We start from the raw sequence: 22,569 nt of genomic DNA, 5'->3' as shown, positions 1-22,569 counted from the left end.
ATATATATATATATATGTGTGTGTGTGTGTGTGTGTGTGTGTGTGTGCCCTCAGTTGGGCTCGAACCCGAGATTTCGGAGTTCAGAAGCCTTAAACACCAGGATCACTGAGCTCGGTCTCTTATGCATAACAAAATGAACGTATCTGTATCAAAATGTGCACTTCCTTGAACATGTCACAAGCACTTCTACACCTTCATTTATTTATCCCTCAGGTCTTGGCTTTCACTCCACACATATGTCAACTCAATCCTTTATCTCTGGCTCAATCGTGTTAGCACTCCCTTGTATGTCTTTTCTTTAGCCTACTTCTTGACTGCACAAACTTCCAGTCTACAGTTCTTGGCCTGTCAACATTGTACACGTATTTAGCCATAATTCGATAATAAAATGTAGTTAACTCATGGATCAGCAAACTGGATTTATATATGGATTGTCATATGATCAAATGTTACTGAATCTAAAATTTCTTTGTTGTTTACAATTGAAAATATTATAATTGTACTATTTACTTTTGGGGATATAGCCTACTATGTCCCTCAGTTGATGCTAATTTTTTTGGGATGTAAGACCGTAATCTGCTTGTAACTGATTACTTAAAAAAAAAAACAATTCTTAGGCTTTACACAGTTTGTTAATTATGGTTGGGAAAGCTAAGTGAAATATCTTTTGCATGACCACTAGTGTCTCGAAAAAATGCTTGCACAAAACTTGCATATTTTTAAGACATATTACATTATTTTACGACCATAGTGGCACTAGTGCCATTCTCACCTTACAAGTTCATGCATCTGTCATGTTGCTATCACGGCTGTAGGAAATGAAAATGTATGACTTCAGGGTGGCCTCCAATGGCGTTCATACCAGATTCTGTGTAAATTGGTCAAATGTTTAAAATATAAAAGAGACTCACACCCATAGCACAGTGATCTCACAAGTCTACATTTGTTCCTTAAGGAAGGAGTCCTATAATGACCCTATGTGATGTCATAAGGATCATCACAAACAGCAGACAAGTCATTTTCTTAATGACAGCAACCCCATACATTAATAATGTAAAATTCAGGCTTCTGTGCAAGTCATTTTTGGGAGCTTAGACCCATTGCAAAATTTGGATCTGGACCCAAACGATAATTTAATGTTTGAACTGACACGAAAATTCTGGCAAGGAAAGAAGTTCCCCAGCAATGAATAATCTACAACACTAAGAGAGAAAGCTCTGAAGAATGTGTGAACATTTGAATGCATAGCAGATCTATTTGGAGAATGTACTCCAAAGAGATGTCACAGCATGAATATTCTTAAAAATTATTAAAAAGAATGTGGGAAACAAAGGCTCCATACATGGAGGGTCTGCAATCTGAATCTCAGACACATACACTTTCGATATTTTTTTTATTGTTTCCACAGAAACTGCAAAAAGAATACTTTATAAGGACATGACCCCTTTTTCTTCCATCCATCCCCATTCACCATTCATTCATCATCATCATTATCATCATCCTATCACATCTCCTTTGATATTACATGTCAGTAGTTGATAAAATATAAAAAATAACCATTCTTACACAAGATAAAAACACCTGACCATCTCTTAAACCCTCTACTAACATTATGCCAACTTCACCTTCATACAGCACAACTCATTTTCACAAACTAAGACTTCATAACTGAGTCATAGCAGTACATTCATTGTACTGGTAACTTGAAAAATGCCAATAATAAAACTAAGTTATGTTTAAATATAATTCTTATACTTTTTGCTGTCAGTGCATAGAAGAAATGTACAATGACATCAGGCAAATCTGTCTACATACTTATCTTCTTATAATCATTATTCTGCATTTAGGTAAAACTGATGACTAGAACGCAAAAACGGAATAAGGAACAGAAGCCTGAGACAGCAGCTACAAAGCATGAGGGAAATCACCAAGATCTACAAGAAAACCACTGGACTGTATATCGCAAAGTGAACTGCCAGATCTACTGTTGGGTTGTGAAAGATCAGGAACTAGTTTGGGAGGTGACAGCCGCCTCTGAAATGGCAGAAGAACATACTAGCATTGTTGGCGTAAATTAAGCCAGAATGTGGGAGCACCAGCCACTCGGGACATTTTGCCCCGATCATTGAAAGAAACACTTTGGTATGATGGTGATGCATCTAGAATGCCTGGAACCTCAGAAGTGAGCCACTTGGGATGAGCGGCCTTAAAGGGGGAGAGGTGGTAGCAGTTGGAGAGGGGTCACTGCAGGAAAGACTGTGCCACAAACGTCACAAAGAGAAACCTCAGAAAAGGGGTGGTGATACACCGGTAGGCTCTTTGGGATGAACAGCCTTAAGGGGGAAGCAATGTGACATGACAGCTGAAAGCCGGAATGGTGGGGCCGGAGCAGACGTCCATTGCTAGACAACGGTAAACACTTGTTCCCATGGCAACGACTGTTCACAAAGCCATTCCCATGAGAACACAACAGAACAGAGGAACTGTAAGACATGGTGACTTCTATCCCAGCCACGTGGAAGTTATAAAAGGCAGTGGATTTGTGAATTTGAGAGAGCAGAGACCAGTCAGAGGTTCAGACAGCAGTGAGAGATGCTTCAGAGAGATTCGTCAGACAGTCCTCGTTCAACGCAGTCAGAAAGCCATTCGTAAGAGAATTCAGAAGGCAGTTCAACAGTTGAAGTGTTAACCATATAAGATTCATTACCAAGCAGATGTTGAAGTCTTTTATTTTGTGTTATAGTTACAGCAATCTTTAGAGTGTTATAATTATATGTAGTTATGGCTTGTGAGTGTGCAATAAAGCTATTCATCTAGTCCAGAAACCATTATTATTCATCACACAACCAGGTATATGTGACAATATTAAAATGAGAGGTGACTTGAAATATATCTCATTACGTGTAAGTTTTCAATATGAAGTGCACTTAAAGTCTCCACACAGTTTAATGTCTCTACATCGATTAGATAATTAAAAATGATTACCCATAATCAGTAATCAAGATGAATGAGGGATTCAGTCACAAGGAATGACAACTGTGTACTCTAAACTTCAACTCTCACCAAAGAATGAATGCATAAGTAATGGAAATAAACAGAAAAGAGTTAACTTGTGAATACCGCACTAGCATTCAAGAAGGAATGTACTGAAATAATAAGAACTTCCAGCCAAAAAAAGTCTGTGTTGAGATTCAAGTCAGCCATATTAATGTGCTGAAGTCACTAGACACTAACAAGTTGTGTAAATATATAACAAAAAAGTATATGCCCTTGTCTCATTACAAGCATGTTGGACTTGGTAATAATATACATATTAACAAACCACTCTGAATTTTGGGACAGATGAAGTGCTTGTGAATATCAATAAAATATTTAGAGCACATTTAAAGTGAAAAATAATGGAAAATACACCAGCATTAAATGAGAATTTTCACTACATGCACATTCCTGTCTATCTTTTTTATTCAATCAGAAAGTTCATCCAGTGATCCTTCACTTTCATTTTCATCTTCTGAAGATGATGCACCCTTGCCAATTTGCTCACTTTCATCCAAAAGAGTGTCACCTGGCATTCCACCACCAGCTGCATTAGGCAAACAGCACTTTGAAAACGATTTTGCAGTAATACTGACCTGCACTTCTTTCTAAGTTTGATATCCACTCACTATTATTGATGCTGATGCTCTTTTTAAATTGTCTTTATTCAGGCAGGCATCATAGTGTTTACCGACAAGATGCTTCAATGGTTTGTTAACCGATACTTCAAGTAGCTGCAACTGACTTCTTATGCCTCTAGGAATTTTTGTCTGTGTTGCTGATTTGACATAGGCTAATAACAAAACAATTAAATTCAATCAGTTTACTTTCAAATTCTGAATGAAGTTTCTGATTAATTTTCATCCTTCCTCATAATAATAAGCTCTCTTCATAAACTTTTCATGCCATCCATGACTAACCATGAAGGGTACATTAACTGTTTTTAGCGCATTCTTTACTTTTGTCATTAAGGCTTCCTTAGTTACAGGTAATCCTTAATTTTGTAAATCTTTCAAATATTCTTAAAACAGAGGCATCAATCTCTAGATTTCTCCCTTTCTTTGGTCCAGAAAGACTTTCTATTCATCAGACATGAAAACAGTTTTTTTTTTACATTTCGCCAATGACATACACATGCCTCACTGTATACTTTCTACCAGTCGGACGATTACCTGTCTTCTCAGTACACATAATAATTTTTCTCTTGAATGCAGGATCATACGTAAAGCACTTTTATATGGGTAAAAACTGATAGAAAATGAGCACACAATCGATAATAATGTGAGACAATGACTGAACTGAAAATTGGGGGTTGACTCACAATTGAAGTTTTGGGAGGGGAGAATATGTGGCTTGATGACTCACTCCAAATCTTATATTTCAGCATCCTGTGACTCCAAATCTGTTTACATTATATTCCTTCCAGGTTACCTTGTGGAGAGTTTGCAAACTGGTAAATAATTCCTTGAATTTCAGAAGCGCCTCAATTTTTCAACAGGAAAAATGTAGAAAATGTGCATCTTTACTCAAAGCAATATGGTAATTTTATGAAGCATTTTATTTAGGTGTCAATAGCTGGTCTCCTACCATGAGGGAAGAAAAGATATTGAAATTATATGAGAAGGAAGTGATGAGAATATTCTTAGACAGATGAACTAACAGCAGACTGTAGAAAATCATAACAATGATGAGCTTCACATTTTGTACTTCTCATCTAATATATTTATAGTAATTAAATCAAGTAGACTGGCATATATAACTTGGAAAATCTCAATGGGAAACACAGATGTGAGGATAATACAAGAACAGATCATACAGAAATAGGATGAGAATATGAACATTAAAATAAATTGGTTCAGAGTCAAATAGCAAATTTCTGGGAACACAGTGATGGACCTTAAGGGTTCCATAACACAAATTCTTAATAAGCTGAATAACTATCAACAGCACAACGAAAACCCTATAAAGGAGCTGGTTGGTTAATGTTTACTAGGCATAAGACATGTTTTTACATCATAATTTTATTTTACAAAATTACATTATAAATAAACAAATGGAAACATGTAAAACAGACAAAATTTAGTAATAATCACTAACATTAAATTACATGATGACTAAGAAGGGAAAATACTAACAAAAGCACAAAATCTGAGTAAGCTGCACCATAACCTCAAGGTCTCTTGAAACTCCCGACACACGCTTCATTGCTGGAAGATCTTTAATCATACTTCCTTCAGCCTTTTTCCTGCTACTGAACTGACTGAGCCATTAAGGTTACAATCCAGCTTTTCTACTGCTCAAGATTGCATGTGGTTAATACACGTATGCATATCAAGAGACGGCAGTATCATTCAAAGTTGGCATCAGTCCCATTCCAGTTATGTCAACCTGTAATTTTTCTAACTGAAACATGCTGAACACTGTAAAATAAATCAGATATGAACAAATGTAAATGTCAGGATTTTAGATATACAGCCCAGTATTACATCTATATTCCTTAATCATCTTCAGCTTCCAAATTGATGTGATTTCCAAATTTAGCATACAGCTGTGTTTTCATATCACTCATGCTGCTGCGAAGTTCTGCACATTTCATTTCCAAATCTTCAATTTCAGAATGAACCCGGGCCTTGGCTTCCTCCAATTTTTTCTGCAGCAACAAAAACACTAATCATTCAAATAAGCAATAATACTGACAGTACTGACAACCAGAAAAACAAGCTGACACCTTACTACTATCCTCAGTGAGGTGACACTTTACCTTCTTCCTTTGTACAATTCAGAAACTTATTCACGTACTTTCCAAAATAAAAATTACAACTCTGAACTGCCACATTTTAAGGTCAAAGTACTTATTTATCCAGAAACTTCTGAAGTCCAATAAAAATAATTATTACAACTAAACTTATACATCCATGATATGTATGTAATGGCCGTCTTGTAGTGCAATCAATTTCATATGTCGCTTCTTACTACATGTTTTGGCCACATAGTGCCATCTTCAGGTTCGTTATTTATGCTAAGCTATTACATTGTTTGCCATTTTGTGTCTTTCATAAAATTATTTAGAAAGTACATTATTCATCAACTGTGATAAAATTTGTATATACTAAAACTTGTTAAGATTATTCATCTATATGTCTTAAGTCCAACTCGCGTATAGTATGGTTCGTCCACTACGGGAGTCGTTTCTGTGTGTACTGTGTCTATGATGTGTCCTTCCTTTTTGGTTGCGAGTGTTGTACAACCATACTATACGCGAGTTGGACTTAAGACATATAGATGAATAATCTTAACAAGTTTTAGTATATACAAATTTTATCACAGTTGATGAATAATGTACTTTCTAAATAATTTTATGAAAGACACAAGATGGCAAACAATGTAATAGCTTAGCGTAAATAATGAACCTGAAGATGGCACTAAGTTGCCAAAACATGTAGTAAGAAGTGACATATGAAATTGAGTGAGCTACAACACGGCCATTACATACGTATCACGGATGAAAATCAGCGCAACAGGACGTTAAAATACAACATTATGAAACTTATACATATTCATTCACAGAATGCTTTCAGCTGTAATTTAAATGTAACATTTAACTTTATTTCTCTGTCATTACCGAAGAAAATTTTCCAAAAATGACTATAACAAAACCAAGAAATAACATGCGGGCACTGTCCTAATATTGATGTCATAAAGCATAACAGCTACACAGAATTACTACAGATACAAGACTGAATATGAAGTTATAAAAGGCTAAACAACTCCATCCAGTGTGACTGATAACATGTTTTTTATTTCTTTCCTTTTTCATTCATTCATTCATTCATTTTATTTTCTTCGAGTAATCCATAACAATGATCATCACATAGGATGTAAAGATGTCATCATACAATAAAATAAGATACAATAGTGACCGTATAACAAGCAGCCTTGTCAGTTGGTAATACAGTAATACAAAGACATTACAGCCTATTCGGTAATACAATAATACATTAATATGATACATTATACACATACAACTGCAAAAATAATATACAAATGTAAAATAAGTGTGTAAGTCAATATAAAAGTGTAACCCAAACAACAATGTAAATAAAATTTGTTTTTATTTATCAGACCATTTGAAGCATTCATTTATTGAGTAAAAAGATTCCTGCAAAAAATATTTCTTAGTAACCACTTTAAACTTATTAACATCATATAGCAATTTCCTTATTCATTCATTCATCAGTAATCTGTCAAGACGACAGGTCCACAGTCTCTTCCAAAACAGTTCCTCCACTTAATGTGATCTAGAGCGTTCTCCTTCAAATGAAAATATCCTCTTCTGTCCCCAAGGTCATCCAGCATCTTACATCTTCTTCCTCGTCTTCTGGTCACCTCTATCCGCCCCTCTATCTTTCCTTCAATAACTTCTTTTAGAAGGCAGTTATTGAGTAAGATATGACCAATCCAATTAGCCTTCCGTTTATCCCGTGGCAAATGATTGCAAATCTTTATACCCATAAAGTAGGGACCTTTCTTGCATTCGGACAAGTTTATCAAAGGCAAATAAAAGTTAATGCTTTGTCTTGTATTTATCATATATATCTCACTGCTAATTATAAATTTAGATGCCATTTTTTGCTACCAGCAACAGCAAGGAGGACATGTATTGAGAATAGAAAGGTAAAATATTTGAATGTCTAAAAAGTCCCCAAGATATTTTGGGGCTCACATTAAAAATAACTCTTATAATTCTCTTCTGCTTTATAAAAACGTTTTTGCTATTAACAGCATTTGATCAAAAGGGAAGACCATACGTAATGACAGAACGAACATATGCAAAATATACCATCCTTAACTTCTCTATCATTAAAAACAATGTGAGGGTTCTAATAGCAAAACAAGCAGAATTCAACTTAGTAATTACTCTGGTTATATGCCCTTGCCAGGATAATGTCGAATCAAGTGTCACTCCCAAGAAATCAATGCAATGTGTGCTATTTATTTGCTTGTCCATAAACCTTAAAGTGGATTGGTCAGATTGGCTCATTTTCGCTTTAAAGTACATAAAATGAGTTCTTTTTAGATTCAATGTCAATGATTTGGCCTGAAACCAATCTACTATCTTCTCAAAAACAGCCACAAGATTACTTTTAATTGCATCAGTTCAGGAGAAACAAGTATTAAATTAATGTCATCTGCAAACAAGGTAGGTTTCGACATATTACTTATTACAGCCGGCAAATCATTTATATACAGAAACAAAAACAATGGACCAAGAACTGATCCCTGAGGAACTCCTAGTTTCATTCATTCCCAGTTCGAGAACCAATTACAAGATGATTTCTCTTTTATTATAACTCTTTGATATCTGTTGTTCAAATAAGAAGCAATCATGTTCCTTGCACACCATAAAACTTCAATTTTGCAAACATCTCGTGATCCACACTATCAAACGCCTTGGTCACATCACAAAAGATTCCATAACCAATCTTTTACTATCCAACGCTTGCAAGATATTACAAATCAAGTTAAAGGTAGCAGATTCTGTAGAACAATACTTCCTAAATCCATACTGATCAGTATCCAAGATGTTGTCAGATATATATGTGTGCAATCTATTGTATATAACTTTTTCAAATATTTTTGAAAAGGAAGAAAGTAAAGGAATTGGCCTATAATTTGAAATTTCTGCCCTTTCACTCTTTTTGTAAATCGGGTGCACTTGTGAATATTTCAATTGTAATGGAAATATGCCTGTAGAAAGATACCTATTACATATATAGGGTGTTTCACGACTTTAGGGCATAACTGCAGGAGGTGATTTCCTAGGTCTTTGTGATCAAAAAAGTTCATATAAACATGTGTCCGATTTTGGACGGTTATGGAGTTATGATCGTTTTTTCATTCCCGTACACGCCCTCGTGTGAACCGCGTCTCACATATGTCAGGTTGCTATTTTTAACCAGCTACAGACAGAGCGTTCTCGTTATCTCGACACTTGAGCGGTACCTAAGGCGTGGTGGATTGGTATGTAAGGCCACAGCTAGTGTGGCGGCTACTGATGTTCAGAACAGTTCTCATCTCGGTGTGTCTGTTATGTTCACGATGCCATTTACATTTTCATTTGAGGAGTATGCAGAAATGATTTATGTGTGCAGGTTTTGTGATGGTAACTCAGTTCTTGCTGTAGCTGAATATCAGCAACGGTTTCCGAATTGTACAATACCAAACCGGAGAGTGTTTACTGGAGTTTACCAGGCATTGCGAGATACCTGTAGACTTCCCGGCATTTGTATTGCAGCCAAGCATGGTGTTAATGAAGGCGTCAAGGAAGAAGTCATTGTTCGTATGGTACACCGCAGTCCACGTATGAGTATGCGAAGAATTGCCAGCCAGGTCTCCAGACTTAAGCCCACTGGATTATTGTGTGTGGGGATGGAAGAAAGAACTGGTTTACAATGTGAAGGTGGCAACGCTAGATTCTTTGGTCGGTCACATTCTGGATGCCGCAACCACATAAGAAACAGCCAGCTGAAGCTGCTACATGCTACCTGTGCAGTTCACAACCGAACAGCAGCCTGTGTTGCGGCCAGTGGTGGCATTTTCGAAAATCAGCTTTAAGCACCAATCAATTCAAATTAAAGGTAATTTCAAAAAGTTAACTTTACATTCATACTTTAAATGTATCATGTATTATGCTGGTTTAATATTTTGTTCCGTTTATTCAGTAATCGTTACCTTCTATTCTGAGTTTAAAACAGTCATAACTCCATAACCATCCAAAATCGGACACATAGTTATATGAACTTTTTTGATCACAAAGACATAGGAAATCACCTCCTGCAGTTATGCCCTATAGTCGTGAAACACCCTGTATAAATAAGTGGAGATAGTATATAAGGCATGGTAGACTTTAGTACTTTAGAAGATATTTCATCATAACCAAAGGAGTTTTTGTTTTTAAGTGATTTGATAATATCTTTCATCTCTTTACCAGTTACAGGTACATGTTTAAATTCACTCATGGGTCCTATATTTACTGTGGTTAAGTAATGGGAAAACTTATCTTTACTGACATTCGACCCTGAGTTTATATGAGGACCATTGGATTGATTATCCATAATTGTACTAAAATATACATTAATAGCATTTGCAATATGAAGACCAATGTTAATCTTTTTACCATCCTTGATTAATGGCGGAGGGTCATGATTATTATTATATTTACTGGTCTCATTATTTACTATATTCCATATTGTTTTAGACTTGTTATCAGAATTAACAATCAATTTGATATAATATATTCTTTTAGCAGCTTTGATAACTTCTCTTAATATTTTACTGTATTCTTTATAATAGGCAAGCAAAGTAGGACTTTCTATACTCCTACATAGCATATGAAGATTTCTTTTGTGCAGACACGAGATTCTGATTCCAGCAGTTAACCAAGCTTTGTTATCATAATTGCAAAACATTTTCCAGAGAGGAAAGCTGCCATTAAAGACTCTCAAATAAGTATATAAAAAGCTATTAAATATATTGTCTACATCACCATCTGTGAATACATCGTCCCATGTTTTGTAACTTAATTTAAGATTAAAATTCTCAATATTCATACTATTAATCTGGCGTTTAAAGTAATACTAGTAATACTTCAAGACTTGAGATGTGAAGTTATTTAATAACAACTGCACGTCATGGTCAGATAAGCCACTTACAACAGGAATAATTACTTATTTTACATTTATCAATAAAAATACTATCAATAGCCCTGGCAGATTTATTATCAATCCTTGTCGGAAAATCTACTATGTTATACAAACTATACGTAGTTAATAAGGAGTCTAGTTGGATTTTGCTGTTGCTATTACTGAGGTAATTAATGTTCAAATCGCCACAGAGGATTAAATTTGTGGACGTAGAATGGAGCTTATTTAAGACAGAGTCCAGATCGCTAATAAAATACAGGATTTTCCCTGTTGGAGATCTAGAGATTGATATTATACAACAAGCAACAGACATTAAATATAGTTTGATGGCACACACTTCAAAATCATGCTCTTTGCAAAACTTATTCATGTCAAAAGCTGTAAATGATAAAGATTCATGTATAGACTTGAAATGATTCTGATGGTGGTGTATACTGTACTTCTTTTGGCTTATTTTGCACTTCACCCATCCTCTGGTATATAAAAGACAAAAAACCCGGAGACTGGATCTGTCTCCATCTTCAGGTGGATAGGGAAGGATAAACCTACTCAGTTGGGTCCCCTAGAAAGAGCTAGTCTCAATCACTGGACAAACCCCAATCTGTAGAAGAACAACCTATGAACAACCGACAACCGGCTCCATCAGTGGGAGGAAAGAATAAAATCGCAGTTAAAACATGATAAGAAAATTTGTGCCAAACATGCACTTGTCATCAATGTAAAGAATCAGAAGTATGGGTTATATTCCATGAATTCAGTTAAAAAGGAAAGTAAAAACTGGATAATGCATGCCTAATCTGCGTGAAGAATCGTGCCACCATGGCGACTTCCGGGAATCAGACTAATTGGTGAATCAAACACATTGGTGAAACAGGAAGACCACTGGCTGTTCGAATCCGTGAACACAAGCACAATCTCAAGCAGGGTCTTCTAGAGAAATCCAGGTTGGCTCAGCATGCATATGAAGAAGGTCACAGGGTAAGCTGGGATGAAGCTAGGATCTTGGAGGTTGAAAGCAACAGCAGATACAGGAAATACAAAGAATCAGCTCATATGGCATGTTCATCCAATCCGATCAGCCAACCCAGTTTGGATATTTCTCCCATATGGATCCCCCTCATCAATCAAGAGGTTAACAAACCAAAAATGTAATTTTATGAATATTAGTGGTTCCACTACTCCTGCAAGTTTTCTTCCGGGGATTAGTCTGATTCCCGGAAGTCGCCATGGTGGCACGATTCTTCATCCACGCAGATTAGGCATGCATTATCCAGTTTTTAACTGAATTCATGGAATATAACCCATACTTCTGATTCTTTACATTGTTGACAAGTGCATGCTTGGCACAAATTTTCTATCATGTTTTTACTGCGATTTTATTCTTTCCTCCCACTGATGGAGCCGGTTGTCGGTTTTTCATAGGTTGTTTTTCTACAGATTGGGGTTTATCCAGTGACGGAGACTAGCTCTTTCTAGGGGGCCCACTCAACTGAGTAGGTTTATCCTTCCCTATCCACCTGAAGACGGAGACATATCCAGTCTCCTCGTGGTTTTTTGTCTTTTATATACCAGATGATGGGTGAAGTCCAAAATAAGCCAAAAGAAGTACAAGATTCATGTACATAAATACATACTCCTCCAGACTTGCTAGTACTTCTGCAATACTTAGCTGCCAATCGGTATGGACTACAGCATAACATACTAATTTCTTGTTCACGTAGGTGATGTTCAGATAAGCAAAGTACAGGGTGGGCCAGACTCAATTAAGCAGTTCTTGATTAGATGTTATTTTTATTGATAAGTGTTAACAATTGCAATGGTTACAAAAATGGAATCGCACACACGTAAGTCATAGATTTTCAAGATGCTGGTCAACCTGGGCACCACCTAAAGCTCCTCACCCACTAGAGCAGTATGGTTAGCAGAACAGTGCAGTGCCGTTGTAGTATGTCTGCAGCGAGTGCGCCCACTGCAGGCGTGCAGAGTCAGAGACGGGGCCGAAAGCATTCCCCCCACCAAAGTTGTTACCCACTATGTTTACCCCTCAAAGTTGAACCAAGTCCGCTTTCGTGCAGTCTTGCGCTCCATGTTGTACAGAATATTGCAATGACAGACTCGTCTTCGGAAGAAGAAACAATTTGTGTAGCTATGGTGCTACAAGAGGATCAGCCAAAGCGAATATGGGTGCACGATATTAACAAGAAAAGAAACGAATTCGGGGAGTTCCACACGATATTTCACGACCTAACTGAAGACGATAAAAAGTTTTTTATCTACTTTTGCATGAGCTATGCCAAATTTTGTGAGCTATTATTAGCAATAGAGCCACGCATAGAGAAGAAGAACACGAATTTTAGAGAGGCCATAACCCCAAGAGAACGGTTAGCAGTGACCTTAAGGTAACTCTAATTCTCACACTTATTTTCTAAATGACAAACCCATTGAAGTTTTTATATTGCCAGATAGTTGATTTTATATTATTAGTATTTACAGTCGTATTAAGTAAGGTGACACAAAACAAACCATCGCCCCTTTACATAGAACAATAATTGATTGAAATTAAATTACATGAAAAAATGAAACATCTGTGAACAACGATAATAAGTACATGTATATGTGATTGTGCGGCGTCACAGACATGAAATGTGTGATGGAGACAGGAGTGGTTCATTTTTGGTTTCATTGCATAGAAGGTTCAAAGTTTAATTTGCCGGGGAAGGACTGTTGTGTTCTGTACTTCCACAGGGTTGGTTTTGATCTTGCAAATCATGATGGCGACGAAACATGGCGTATTGCGAATGGCTTGGGCTTTCTGGATGGGGTCGCCTGGACCCTGGCATGGAATGTAGTGAGTGGTGGGTCATAGGTGGTAAAGGGGGATGGAGTGACTGCGAATAGGATGGCTGTTGAAAAGGTAGGATGGAATGGGCAAACTGTGTGGGATAGCTGTGACTTTGTTGTCGTTCTAGGGCCTTCTTTTCTTGTTCCAGCACTATAGAGAATATTTGAGATTTTGCATCGAGTTGCAGATCTACAGGTAACTGACGTACAGTTTCCTCCACAGCCGAAAAGAATTTTGATAACTGATCGGTTGGTCTTAATTCTTTCTGTTTTTCTTCTCGTTTTGTAGCCAAATAGTTTTGTAATACCTCTCCTGCACTTAAGTGACGAACAGCTTTTCGTTTATACAACGAAGATGTCGATCCTGAAGGAGAAGGAACAACAGTATCACTTATAGGCGAAGGATCTGTTGGAGTTCCTCCTGCAGTGTGTGGAGTTTGCTGCTCGAATTGCGAAGGCTCTCTTACGTTGTCGTCCAAAACCTTCTCGACATCTACTTCTTCATCGTCGTCCTCTACCATTTGTGTTGCAGAGGACCCCAGGTTTGATACCTGTGGTTGGTCTTGGAAAGTGGGATGTAAAAAGGCCATTTGTTTTTCGAACTTCCACGGCTTTACAAAAATTGTCGCCTGTCCGCTTTTTGTTTTCTTTTTTAAATTGGCCCTTCTGTAACCGTCCCTTAATAACTTCCACCTTCTTTTACACTCCTCGGCTGAAAGAAAATACTTTCTTAAGAATGTAACATGAGGTAAATTGCAAGTGGAAGTGTTAAAAATGTGATATCAAAATGCTTTGTATATTGTAACAGATTATTTTCTTGCAGTTTTTGGGGCAAGGGGACACATTTCGAGTCATTGCTCTAACGTACAGGATGGGTGAAACAACAGTTCGTAGAATCGTTTATGAAACATGCGAGGTGATCTGGGAGGTTCTGAGCCCCATTGTTATGCCTCCACCTACAAAGGAAATCTGGGGACATATTTCATCTCGAATATGGGATAAATGGCAGTACCCAAACGCACTCGGTGCTATGGATGGGAAAAATGTGGTATTTGAAAAGCCAGGTGGAAGTGGCTCCACATTTTTTAACTATAAAAAGGAGTTTAGTATAGTTCTTCTAGCACTTGTTGACGCAGACTACAAGTTTATAGTTGTTGATGTTGGAGCCCATGGAAGGACAAGCGATGGTGCAGTTTTCTTCAGGTCTCGTTTGGGGAAGATGTTAACCGAAGGTACACTGGACATACCCGTTCCTAAAAGTTTACCGAATGAACCTGAAATAGTTCTGCCACATGTTATTGTTGCTGATGAGGCCTTCCCACTCCAAGAAAACATCATGCGACCATACCCTGGGCCCCAAGTCGTAAACAACGAACCTAACAAAATCTACAATTATAGGCATAGCAGATTTAGGCGAGTGAGTGAGAATGCTTTTGGCATACTTAGCAAGAAATTCCGAATTTACCAGTGAAAGCTACATATATCACCAGACAACTTGGATAAGGTTATTTTGGCAACAACTTGTTTGCACAATTTCCTTTGCGGTGATGACGAATATCTCTGGCAGCCTGGAAAACTCGAAGCAGCTGTAGAATCGCTAGGTCTTGAAGATATACCACGGATAGGGGGAAGACCAAGCGAAGTTGGGTATGCTGTTAGAGAGCAACTCAAAACATACTTCGTTTCACGTGCAGGCAGCGTGATATGGTGTACAGTGGAAGGAGACAACTACCCAATGATCCTTAAACCATCATGTTAGGGACAAAGGAGAGGAATTTACGCAATTTAACATACTGGACCTGCGAGGAATACAATACTATACTAGCACGAACACCATTGTACATCATGCTACTTCACATGAGGAATGTGTTATGCTGTTGAACGTAACCATTGATTGTATTTTGTTGTTTTCAGTATAAGTATATTGTACATAAATAGTATGTGTGATTCAATACAGCAGTTGCCACAGTCACTTCTAGTGTTAAAATCACAAATATGTCGCAAAGTAGTACCTAACTATACTGTTTGTACACGGAAGGTACAGGTACAGTTGTCCCTGTGCTCAACGAATGAAAGCACGACGCCATTAAAGGCTTATGGGGGAGTGGATGTATAGATCCACATTTTCTTGACCCTACCAGGACTCGAACTCTGACTCCTTGGTCGTCCAGCCTGTAGGCAGTTGCTATACCTACTATGCTACCAGGGCTCACGTGCATGGGAAGCCTACTGTAGACCGTGGGTTAAAACATTATATATGCAATTTGTTTTCATTCATGTATTGCATACTAATTATTAGTCTACCTGATTCGTTCAGCGTTTCGCCAATCTCCGTCCAAGCGTTTTCTCTTCTCATGCTGTCATAATAGTAGGCATGACTGCAGTCGTAGAGGATACTGTACTCTTGTACAGCAGAGATTAATCTTTCCTCGAACGCCATGTCTTGCCTCATTGACACTCAACCCAGGAATGAAAAAGCGTTTTGGTATGTGTGGAGGAGGATGCGGCGTGCCGCCATGACACTGCCGTGCAGAATGTTTGCCTCTTCGAGCAACCGAGACGACACTACACTATACCATACCATACTACACTGGCACGACCCTACTCTAGTGGGCGCACTCCCATTTAAATACACGGAGAGCAATGCGTCTGCAGCCTTCGCTCTGCACTGCGCGGATACGACACTGTGCTAGTGGGCGAGGACCTTAAGCCAACACAGGCTTGCAGACGCAAAGCAACATTTTCACACGCCTTTCTACACATATTCACCGGAACTTTATTGAACTCTGAACAATCACCTCACGCAGATGTTTCACACTGTCAATGGGATTAGCGTACACCTTGTCTTTGAGGTAACCCCAAAGGAAAAAGTCTGGTGGGGTGATGTCGGGTGAACGGGCTAGCTACTCCACAGGCCCTTGACGGCCAATCCAGCGTTGAGGAAAAACTTGATGCAAAAACGCCCTAACAATATTGGCGAAGTGTGGTGGGGCCCCACCTTGCTGCCACCACAGTTCATCAAAGTTCTCTCGCCTCTGAAGTTCTGGGATGACACTTTCCCTCAGCAACTTTAGGTAGATTCCCCCATGATGCAACCTTCAAGGAAGAACGGGCCAATCAGTCCTTCGTACGTCACGCCGCCCCACACCATCACTCCCGGGGACTGGAAATTGTATTCAATGGTGGCACTGGGGTTCTCTGGCCACCAAAACATGCAGTTGTGTCTGTTGACCGATCCTGATGTGTGAAATCTGGCCTCATCAGTCCAGACAATATTCCGGATAAGGTCAGGGTTATCCTGAAACTTGGTCAGCACCAACTTGGCAAACTCAAGTCGCCTGTCAAAGTCGTCCTCGTTAAGAACATGAATAAGGCGTGGATGGTATGGCGTCAGCTTCATGTCACTCAACTCTCTCCGCAAACTTGTCCTCCAAATGTCCAGTAGAGCTGACAAACGGCGGGTAGACTTCGATTTCTGAGGAGATGATGCCAGTTCCGCAGTGACACGTGCTTGTGTGTCAGCAGTTCGGACAGTTCTTGGCTGACCAGGATGCTTGGGATTCAAAGCACTGGCAGTTTCATCAAACTGCTTGTTTATTCGGACGATTGTGTCCCTGTGGACTGCTGGCGGTCCAAACTCTTCCAACATCCTGCGCTGGACTTCTGATACAATGTTAGTAACTGAGAAAAGGCGCACACATTTTACACGTTGCTCGATAGACAACCGTCTACCGGCCATGACGTTTCCTCAATGCGCACTAAGTAGGCAGAGTACTGACCTCGTTCACAGCATACTGTATGATGCTGCCATCTATCGACAACATTATCCCGTGTGTTGTTGGATTGGTTAGTTATTAATGATCAAAACTGCCTAATTGAGTCTGGAACACCCTGTACATGGGGGTATGCATCAAACCATATACTTAACAATTCATCAGTTTTACCTCGTATTGACCTGATGTTTTGATGGTATACCATGAAGGATACCTTGTACTTAACCTTATTACATTCGTTATTATTTGCAGAAACTTTCTTAAAAACTAATTTGTTATCTGGCCTATTTATTACTCTGTTAATGTTCAAGCTTACCATAAAAAATTATCTGTTCTATTAACTGGTAGCGTCTTTCGTCTTGTTGATGATTTTTAATCTTTTATCCTTGACATGTTTTGGTCTTAGAGACAATCTTCAGAAGGATATATCAATGTGGGCAGAAACTACTGTTATTATTACTACTATACATTGTAACAGTAGTTTCTGCCCACATTGATATATCCTTCTGAAGATTGTCTCTAAGACCAAAACAAGTCAAGGATAAAAGATTAAAAAGGAAAGAAATAAAAAACATTTTATCAGTCACACTGGACGGAGTTGATTAGCCTTTTGTAACACTGCCAATGTGATGCACCAAAATGCAGAAAATCAAATGAATATGATAATCTGTTCCACAGTTCAGTGTGACGAATTATCGTAATTTGTCAAATGGGAAATTACATCCCTGACAGAGTTCAATTCAAAATTAAAATAAAACAAACCTGATCTAGGGGTGTATCACACATTCAAGCAAATGACCTTGATGAGTCAAGAAACAGCCAAGCCACTGACCAGATTAAGCCCCCCCCCCCACAAAAAAAACACAACCACAAAAACATAAAAAAGAAAGAAAGAGACACAGATGTTTATATGGATCCTGCACCACCAGCATGAAGCACTCACAACTGCAGAGCAAATAAATTCATTATAGAGACAAAGTCAATAGAAAGTCCGTCGAGTGTAACAACTTGTAGGTCACTTCTTTATCACTTCTGCCTTACATGTTTCGGTTTAACACAACCATCATCAGAGGCACATAGTACAATCATGAAAACACTGTCGTTGTTTAAGATGTACACAGTTATGTTTGCTGCGTGGACGCTGCTACAATATGTCGACGTGTAAAAGCACAATACTTGCTAGGACTGTTGAATGTACACACAGCACATAGGAAACATCTAACCATAAGCCATACAACTTCAAGCTGACATCTCCCATCTTCGGGATGAATTAACAAGGAGGAGCTTAACATTTTACATCAAATGTTTTAAAAAAAAATTTTCTTAAATTTTTTAAATGTTTTAACATTGGCGTTTTAACTTGAGGGCAGTTTCAGATGAAATGTGAGAATTGATAGTGCATTCAACAATCCTAGCAAGTGTTGTGCTTTTACACGTCGACATATTGTAGCAGCGTCCACCCAGCAAACATAACTGTGTACATCTTAAACAACGACAGTGTTTTCATGATTGTACTATGTGCCTCTGATGATGGTTGTGTTAAACCGAAACATGTAAGGCAGAAGTGATAAAGAAGTGACCTACAAGTTGTTACACTCGACGGACTTTCTATTGACTTTGTGATTGATAGTGTAACGGACCAAAAATGAAACAATTCATTATAGAGAAGTCTGATTTTGAAGTAAAGAACTGCTTGGACCACCAAGTGCAAACTGAAGGATAAAAAGTAAAAGTACAGGTATCCCTGTAACAGGCCGTGGAAGCCCATAGGTTTGTGAGATGTTGAGGTTCCCACATTTTCTCTAGACTCTCGGCTCATAGATGGCGGTAAGGTTGTCAGCCCTATGCACCGGCCGCCCTTTACCCCCAAGAACATTCCAAGAATATTCCTGGTACTCATTTCTGTTAGAGGCTGAGTCAACCCCAGGGCCATAGTGGCTGGAAGGATTAGGTCAACTTAAAAAATTCACCTCATCAGGATTCAATCCACAACCTTCCAGCTTGCAGCATAGTGCCTCAACCAACTACGCTACCGCATGCCCCGCAAATTGAAGGATACCATTAAAAATTATCTTAGAAAAATAGATTATGGACATGTAACTGATTCTTATGTCATTAACGACACCATTTAAACTGCAGAAATTATACAGCATTAAAGGTGATGGTAAGACAATCATAAAAAATGAGCTGGTATGGATATGAAAATTGACTGTCAGCTACTGCATGGTATGATCCCAGCTTTTGTCCTGACAAAACATAACAAAAATAATCAAGATCTGGTTTCATTACTTCCCACACACAAGTAGAGAGTATTACTGCTACATCAACCTCTCAGCAATGAAAATGTGAAACAAACAGGGTCCTAGGGTGGGCTTCTATGATTGCAATAATACAACTTGAGGTACTGTAACAAGAAATTTTGGAATACCTGAGTTACTACAACTGCTCATGAAGATCTGTACCATGAAGTCCATTGTTTTTCTATAGCTTGATTACTAGAAGATGGTGTTATGTGAAGATGTAACAAAGATGTTCACACAGCAGAACTGTACTGTACCTGTGTTTTTTCCATACCATGGTATATGAATGCTTCTCCCATAAAGAATGGAATATTTTCATCACTATCAGCTAACATCAATTCATCGCAAGCATCCTCAATGTTCTTCAACTCATTCTGGAAAGTACACACATATGTAATGGATACAAGAACTGAATATAATATAACTTTTATTAATTATAGCCATATCTAAGCTATCGAATTATGTAATACTTGTAAATCCAATGTACCAACCAACAATCATTACTTCTGCTTGTAAATTTTCAAACACATGAACATAACATTCATTTGCATGAAGTGTACTAACATCTTCATCTCAATCTCAGACCCATAAATCAACAGCATCAAACTCAAGCCAAACAATTTCAAAATTGAAATATACCAAGTAAACTGTTTTCTGTGGGATGTCAGATGTTACAAGTCAAGGTATAAATTCCACAAATTTTCTGACTAATTTGCAGACTTACTCATGATCACTGTCACAATTAACATACTGCTACAGCAATATGAAGCTACAATATTAATGCAAAACATGCTCCAAATCACAAAATATGGGATTTAATCAATCAATCAATTTATTTGTTCCAAGAATCCATATTTGGTGATAAACCTCTGGATACAGAACAAGTTAGTAACTACATATTAATAAAACCTATATATTGTACATGAGTCAACTAACCTATAAAACTTAACTACCTACAGATTTCATACACACCAATCATACAGTACATCATCCCACTTGCAGCAATGCAATAACCAAAGGAAACCCTGCATCCAATTTTTTTTATAGAATAAGTGAGGACAAGATATTTGTCATAACTTAAAACCATAACAAACTCAATTAAGAATTGAAGGGACATAAATTCTTCAACTGAATAAATGGAATGTTTCTAACATTAAGGATTTTAAGGCCCTCTTAAAAATAGTTAAAATTTTTCTTTAATTTTATCTGTTCAGGGACCTTATTACACAAGGTGATTCCCATATTTATCACGCTCTTTAAAAAAAAAACTGTATTGGGATGATTTACGTGTCATGTGTATCATGCGACTGAAAACGGGGTTTGGATTGGTGAATCGGTTTATTGGATATTCACTAGTCGTAACTACAATTAATTATAACACTCTCCAAATTACTGTAATTATAGCTCACATAGTCTTCAATTCGCATGTTAGGTCCTAACAGTTTGACTTCTAATTCTTCTTCAACTCAGCTCTAATTTAATCATCAAAGTCAAAGTCACATTGCGACTGACTGTAGGTCGGTCAGTTAGTTAAGCCCCATCTGGGGCTCATGACCAGATATTTTTTACTGTTTGGCAGTTGTGGTCTTGTTATTGTGGGGCGCCCTGCCTGACATGAGGACAAGTCTATCTTTTGTCAGAGTCATTGTATGCAGTAGTAAGTCATTTGTAATACTGTGAAGGATATTTATATTTTACATGTTAATAATTGTATATAAAATATATACTGGGCCTCTGTCACTCCATGCTCAGTAGAGCAGATTATGGCCCATTTCTAGCAGCTAATAGCTAGTACTACCACCTGTTTCAACATACCAAAACTGTTCACTCTGCTTACAAAAATGTACTTTTGTGTTTCCAATGGTTCTCAGAGTAAACAGCGATTGTTTCCCCAAACAGCATTAGCAGGTTTGCCTTTGCAGTGGAGACATAATATGTTTCCTGTGAAGTGCAAACTAAATTTTTATATATTATTTAGAAGATATTCGGTCTTTAAAGGGTTATACGCTAAATGAGCTTTTACGTAGTCAATGCGCTTCAGCTGAAAAACGTTTTCACTAGGAGGAAGTTATTAAATTTACCTGCTTAACCTTGAGCTCATCCTTGAAATCGTCTAATTTTGCATTGTGACGCGCAAATTTGTTTATCTTCTGCTGATCTTCATATGTAATATGCACATCTGAATCCTATAACATATCAAAGAAGAAACTGTGATGTACAACTAACCCTTACAAGTAGAAATACCAGAATAATCTAAACATAACACATCACATAAGGCAAAATTGTCCATGTGCTTAATTAATTAGGCATCATGCCATGAAGGTGTATGAGGAAGTGGAGCCATACACCCACATACTCTTAGCCGATCTGGATGCTGTGAACATATCCTTTACGAAGTTATATTTAATTAAAACACAAAAATGAAATAGGAGACTATTCTTGCCACACTAAAATCTCCGTCAATAAAGTGATGTTACTCCTACGTAGTCATTAACTGGAACATGTATACTTCCGAAAAGGTCAATTATTTTCTACACGTTATGTCTACAAAAGGTATTCACTGATTTAGGAAAATGTACGCATTGAATTAACAGACCAAACTTGTTCGAGATATTAGAATCTGAAATATTATGTGGAACACCATAATGAACTTGCCGAATTAAATGATCCTTTCGTACTTGAAGAACTACCACACTTCGCCATATCTCATCTACAAAAACTACGCTGATCAACACGATCAACACGGATCACCAACCCTTGGTACTCAATAATAACAGGGTGGGCAACCATGGCCGCTGAGACCGTCGCGACGTCCCGAGATAATTACTGCTGTCATCTCTACGCAGGTATGAGTCTACTGATACGAAATGGCCGTCGCCAGTGCCGAGAGCACGATCGATAAGAAGGATAAGAAC

General features: G+C 37.9%; 3 protein-coding genes across 4 annotated transcripts; 1 reads left to right on the top strand and 2 right to left on the bottom strand.

Moving 5' to 3' along the window:
* Positions 1-5,038: 5,038 nt before the first annotated feature.
* LOC111869348 (probable prefoldin subunit 4) lies at positions 5,039-22,413 on the bottom strand. 2 transcript variants are annotated; one of them, XR_002843652.2, is made up of 5 exons: positions 22,310-22,413; positions 21,736-21,840; positions 19,912-20,028; positions 5,478-5,687; positions 5,039-5,419 (listed from the first exon to the last, which is right to left on the bottom strand). XR_002843652.2 is itself a non-coding variant. In XM_023860805.2 (4 exons), the coding sequence occupies exons 1-4, from the start codon at positions 22,355-22,357 to the stop codon at positions 5,535-5,537; spliced, it is 423 nt and encodes a 140-aa protein (XP_023716573.1). In that variant the 5' UTR covers positions 22,358-22,412; the 3' UTR covers positions 5,039-5,534. The 2 variants fall into 2 exon arrangements, 1 of the variants encoding a protein (XP_023716573.1); XM_023860805.2 differs by having other exon boundaries at positions 5,039-5,687; positions 22,310-22,412.
* LOC111869347 (protein ALP1-like) lies at positions 12,637-15,686 on the top strand. The gene is made up of 2 exons (XM_023860804.2): positions 12,637-13,139; positions 14,404-15,686. The coding sequence occupies exons 1-2, from the start codon at positions 12,655-12,657 to the stop codon at positions 15,050-15,052; spliced, it is 1,134 nt and encodes a 377-aa protein (XP_023716572.1). The 5' UTR covers positions 12,637-12,654; the 3' UTR covers positions 15,053-15,686.
* On the bottom strand, positions 13,135-16,118 carry LOC117282703 (transcription factor Adf-1-like). Its single transcript, XM_033753396.1, has 2 exons — positions 15,886-16,118; positions 13,135-14,293 (listed from the first exon to the last, which is right to left on the bottom strand). Exons 1-2 carry the CDS (start codon positions 16,031-16,033, stop codon positions 13,443-13,445), a joined length of 999 nt encoding a protein of 332 aa, XP_033609287.1. The 5' UTR covers positions 16,034-16,118; the 3' UTR covers positions 13,135-13,442.
* Positions 22,414-22,569: the final 156 nt, after the last annotated feature.

The sequence above is a fragment of the Cryptotermes secundus genome, unplaced genomic scaffold (genome assembly GCF_002891405.2).
Source record: "Cryptotermes secundus unplaced genomic scaffold, Csec_1.0 scaffold584, whole genome shotgun sequence".
Classification (NCBI taxonomy): domain Eukaryota; kingdom Metazoa; phylum Arthropoda; class Insecta; order Blattodea; family Kalotermitidae; genus Cryptotermes; species Cryptotermes secundus.
Note: the sequence above shows the minus strand (reverse complement) of the source record. Positions and strands in the feature narration are given on the sequence as shown.

Coding starts and splice junctions, on each gene's coding strand:
- LOC111869347 (XM_023860804.2), top strand. CDS start 12,655: ATGGTTAGCAGAACAGTGCAGTGCCGTTGTAGTATGTCTGCAGCGAGT. Junction 13,140..14,403: donor CGGTTAGCAGTGACCTTAAG/GTAACTCTAATT, acceptor TATTTTCTTGCA/GTTTTTGGGGCAAGGGGACA.
- LOC117282703 (XM_033753396.1), bottom strand. CDS start 16,033: ATGAGGCAAGACATGGCGTTCGAGGAAAGATTAATCTCTGCTGTACAA. Junction 14,294..15,885: donor CGAAACGCTGAACGAATCAG/GTAGACTAATAA, acceptor ATTTTCTTTCAG/CCGAGGAGTGTAAAAGAAGG.
- LOC111869348 (XM_023860805.2), bottom strand. CDS start 22,357: ATGGCGAAGTGTGGTAGTTCTTCAAGTACGAAAGGATCATTTAATTCG. Junction 20,029..21,735: donor ATGAGCTCAAGGTTAAGCAG/GTAAATTTAATA, acceptor TGTACTTTCCAG/AATGAGTTGAAGAACATTGA. Junction 5,688..19,911: donor ATGGTATGGAAAAAACACAG/GTACAGTACAGT, acceptor TTGTTGCTGCAG/AAAAAATTGGAGGAAGCCAA.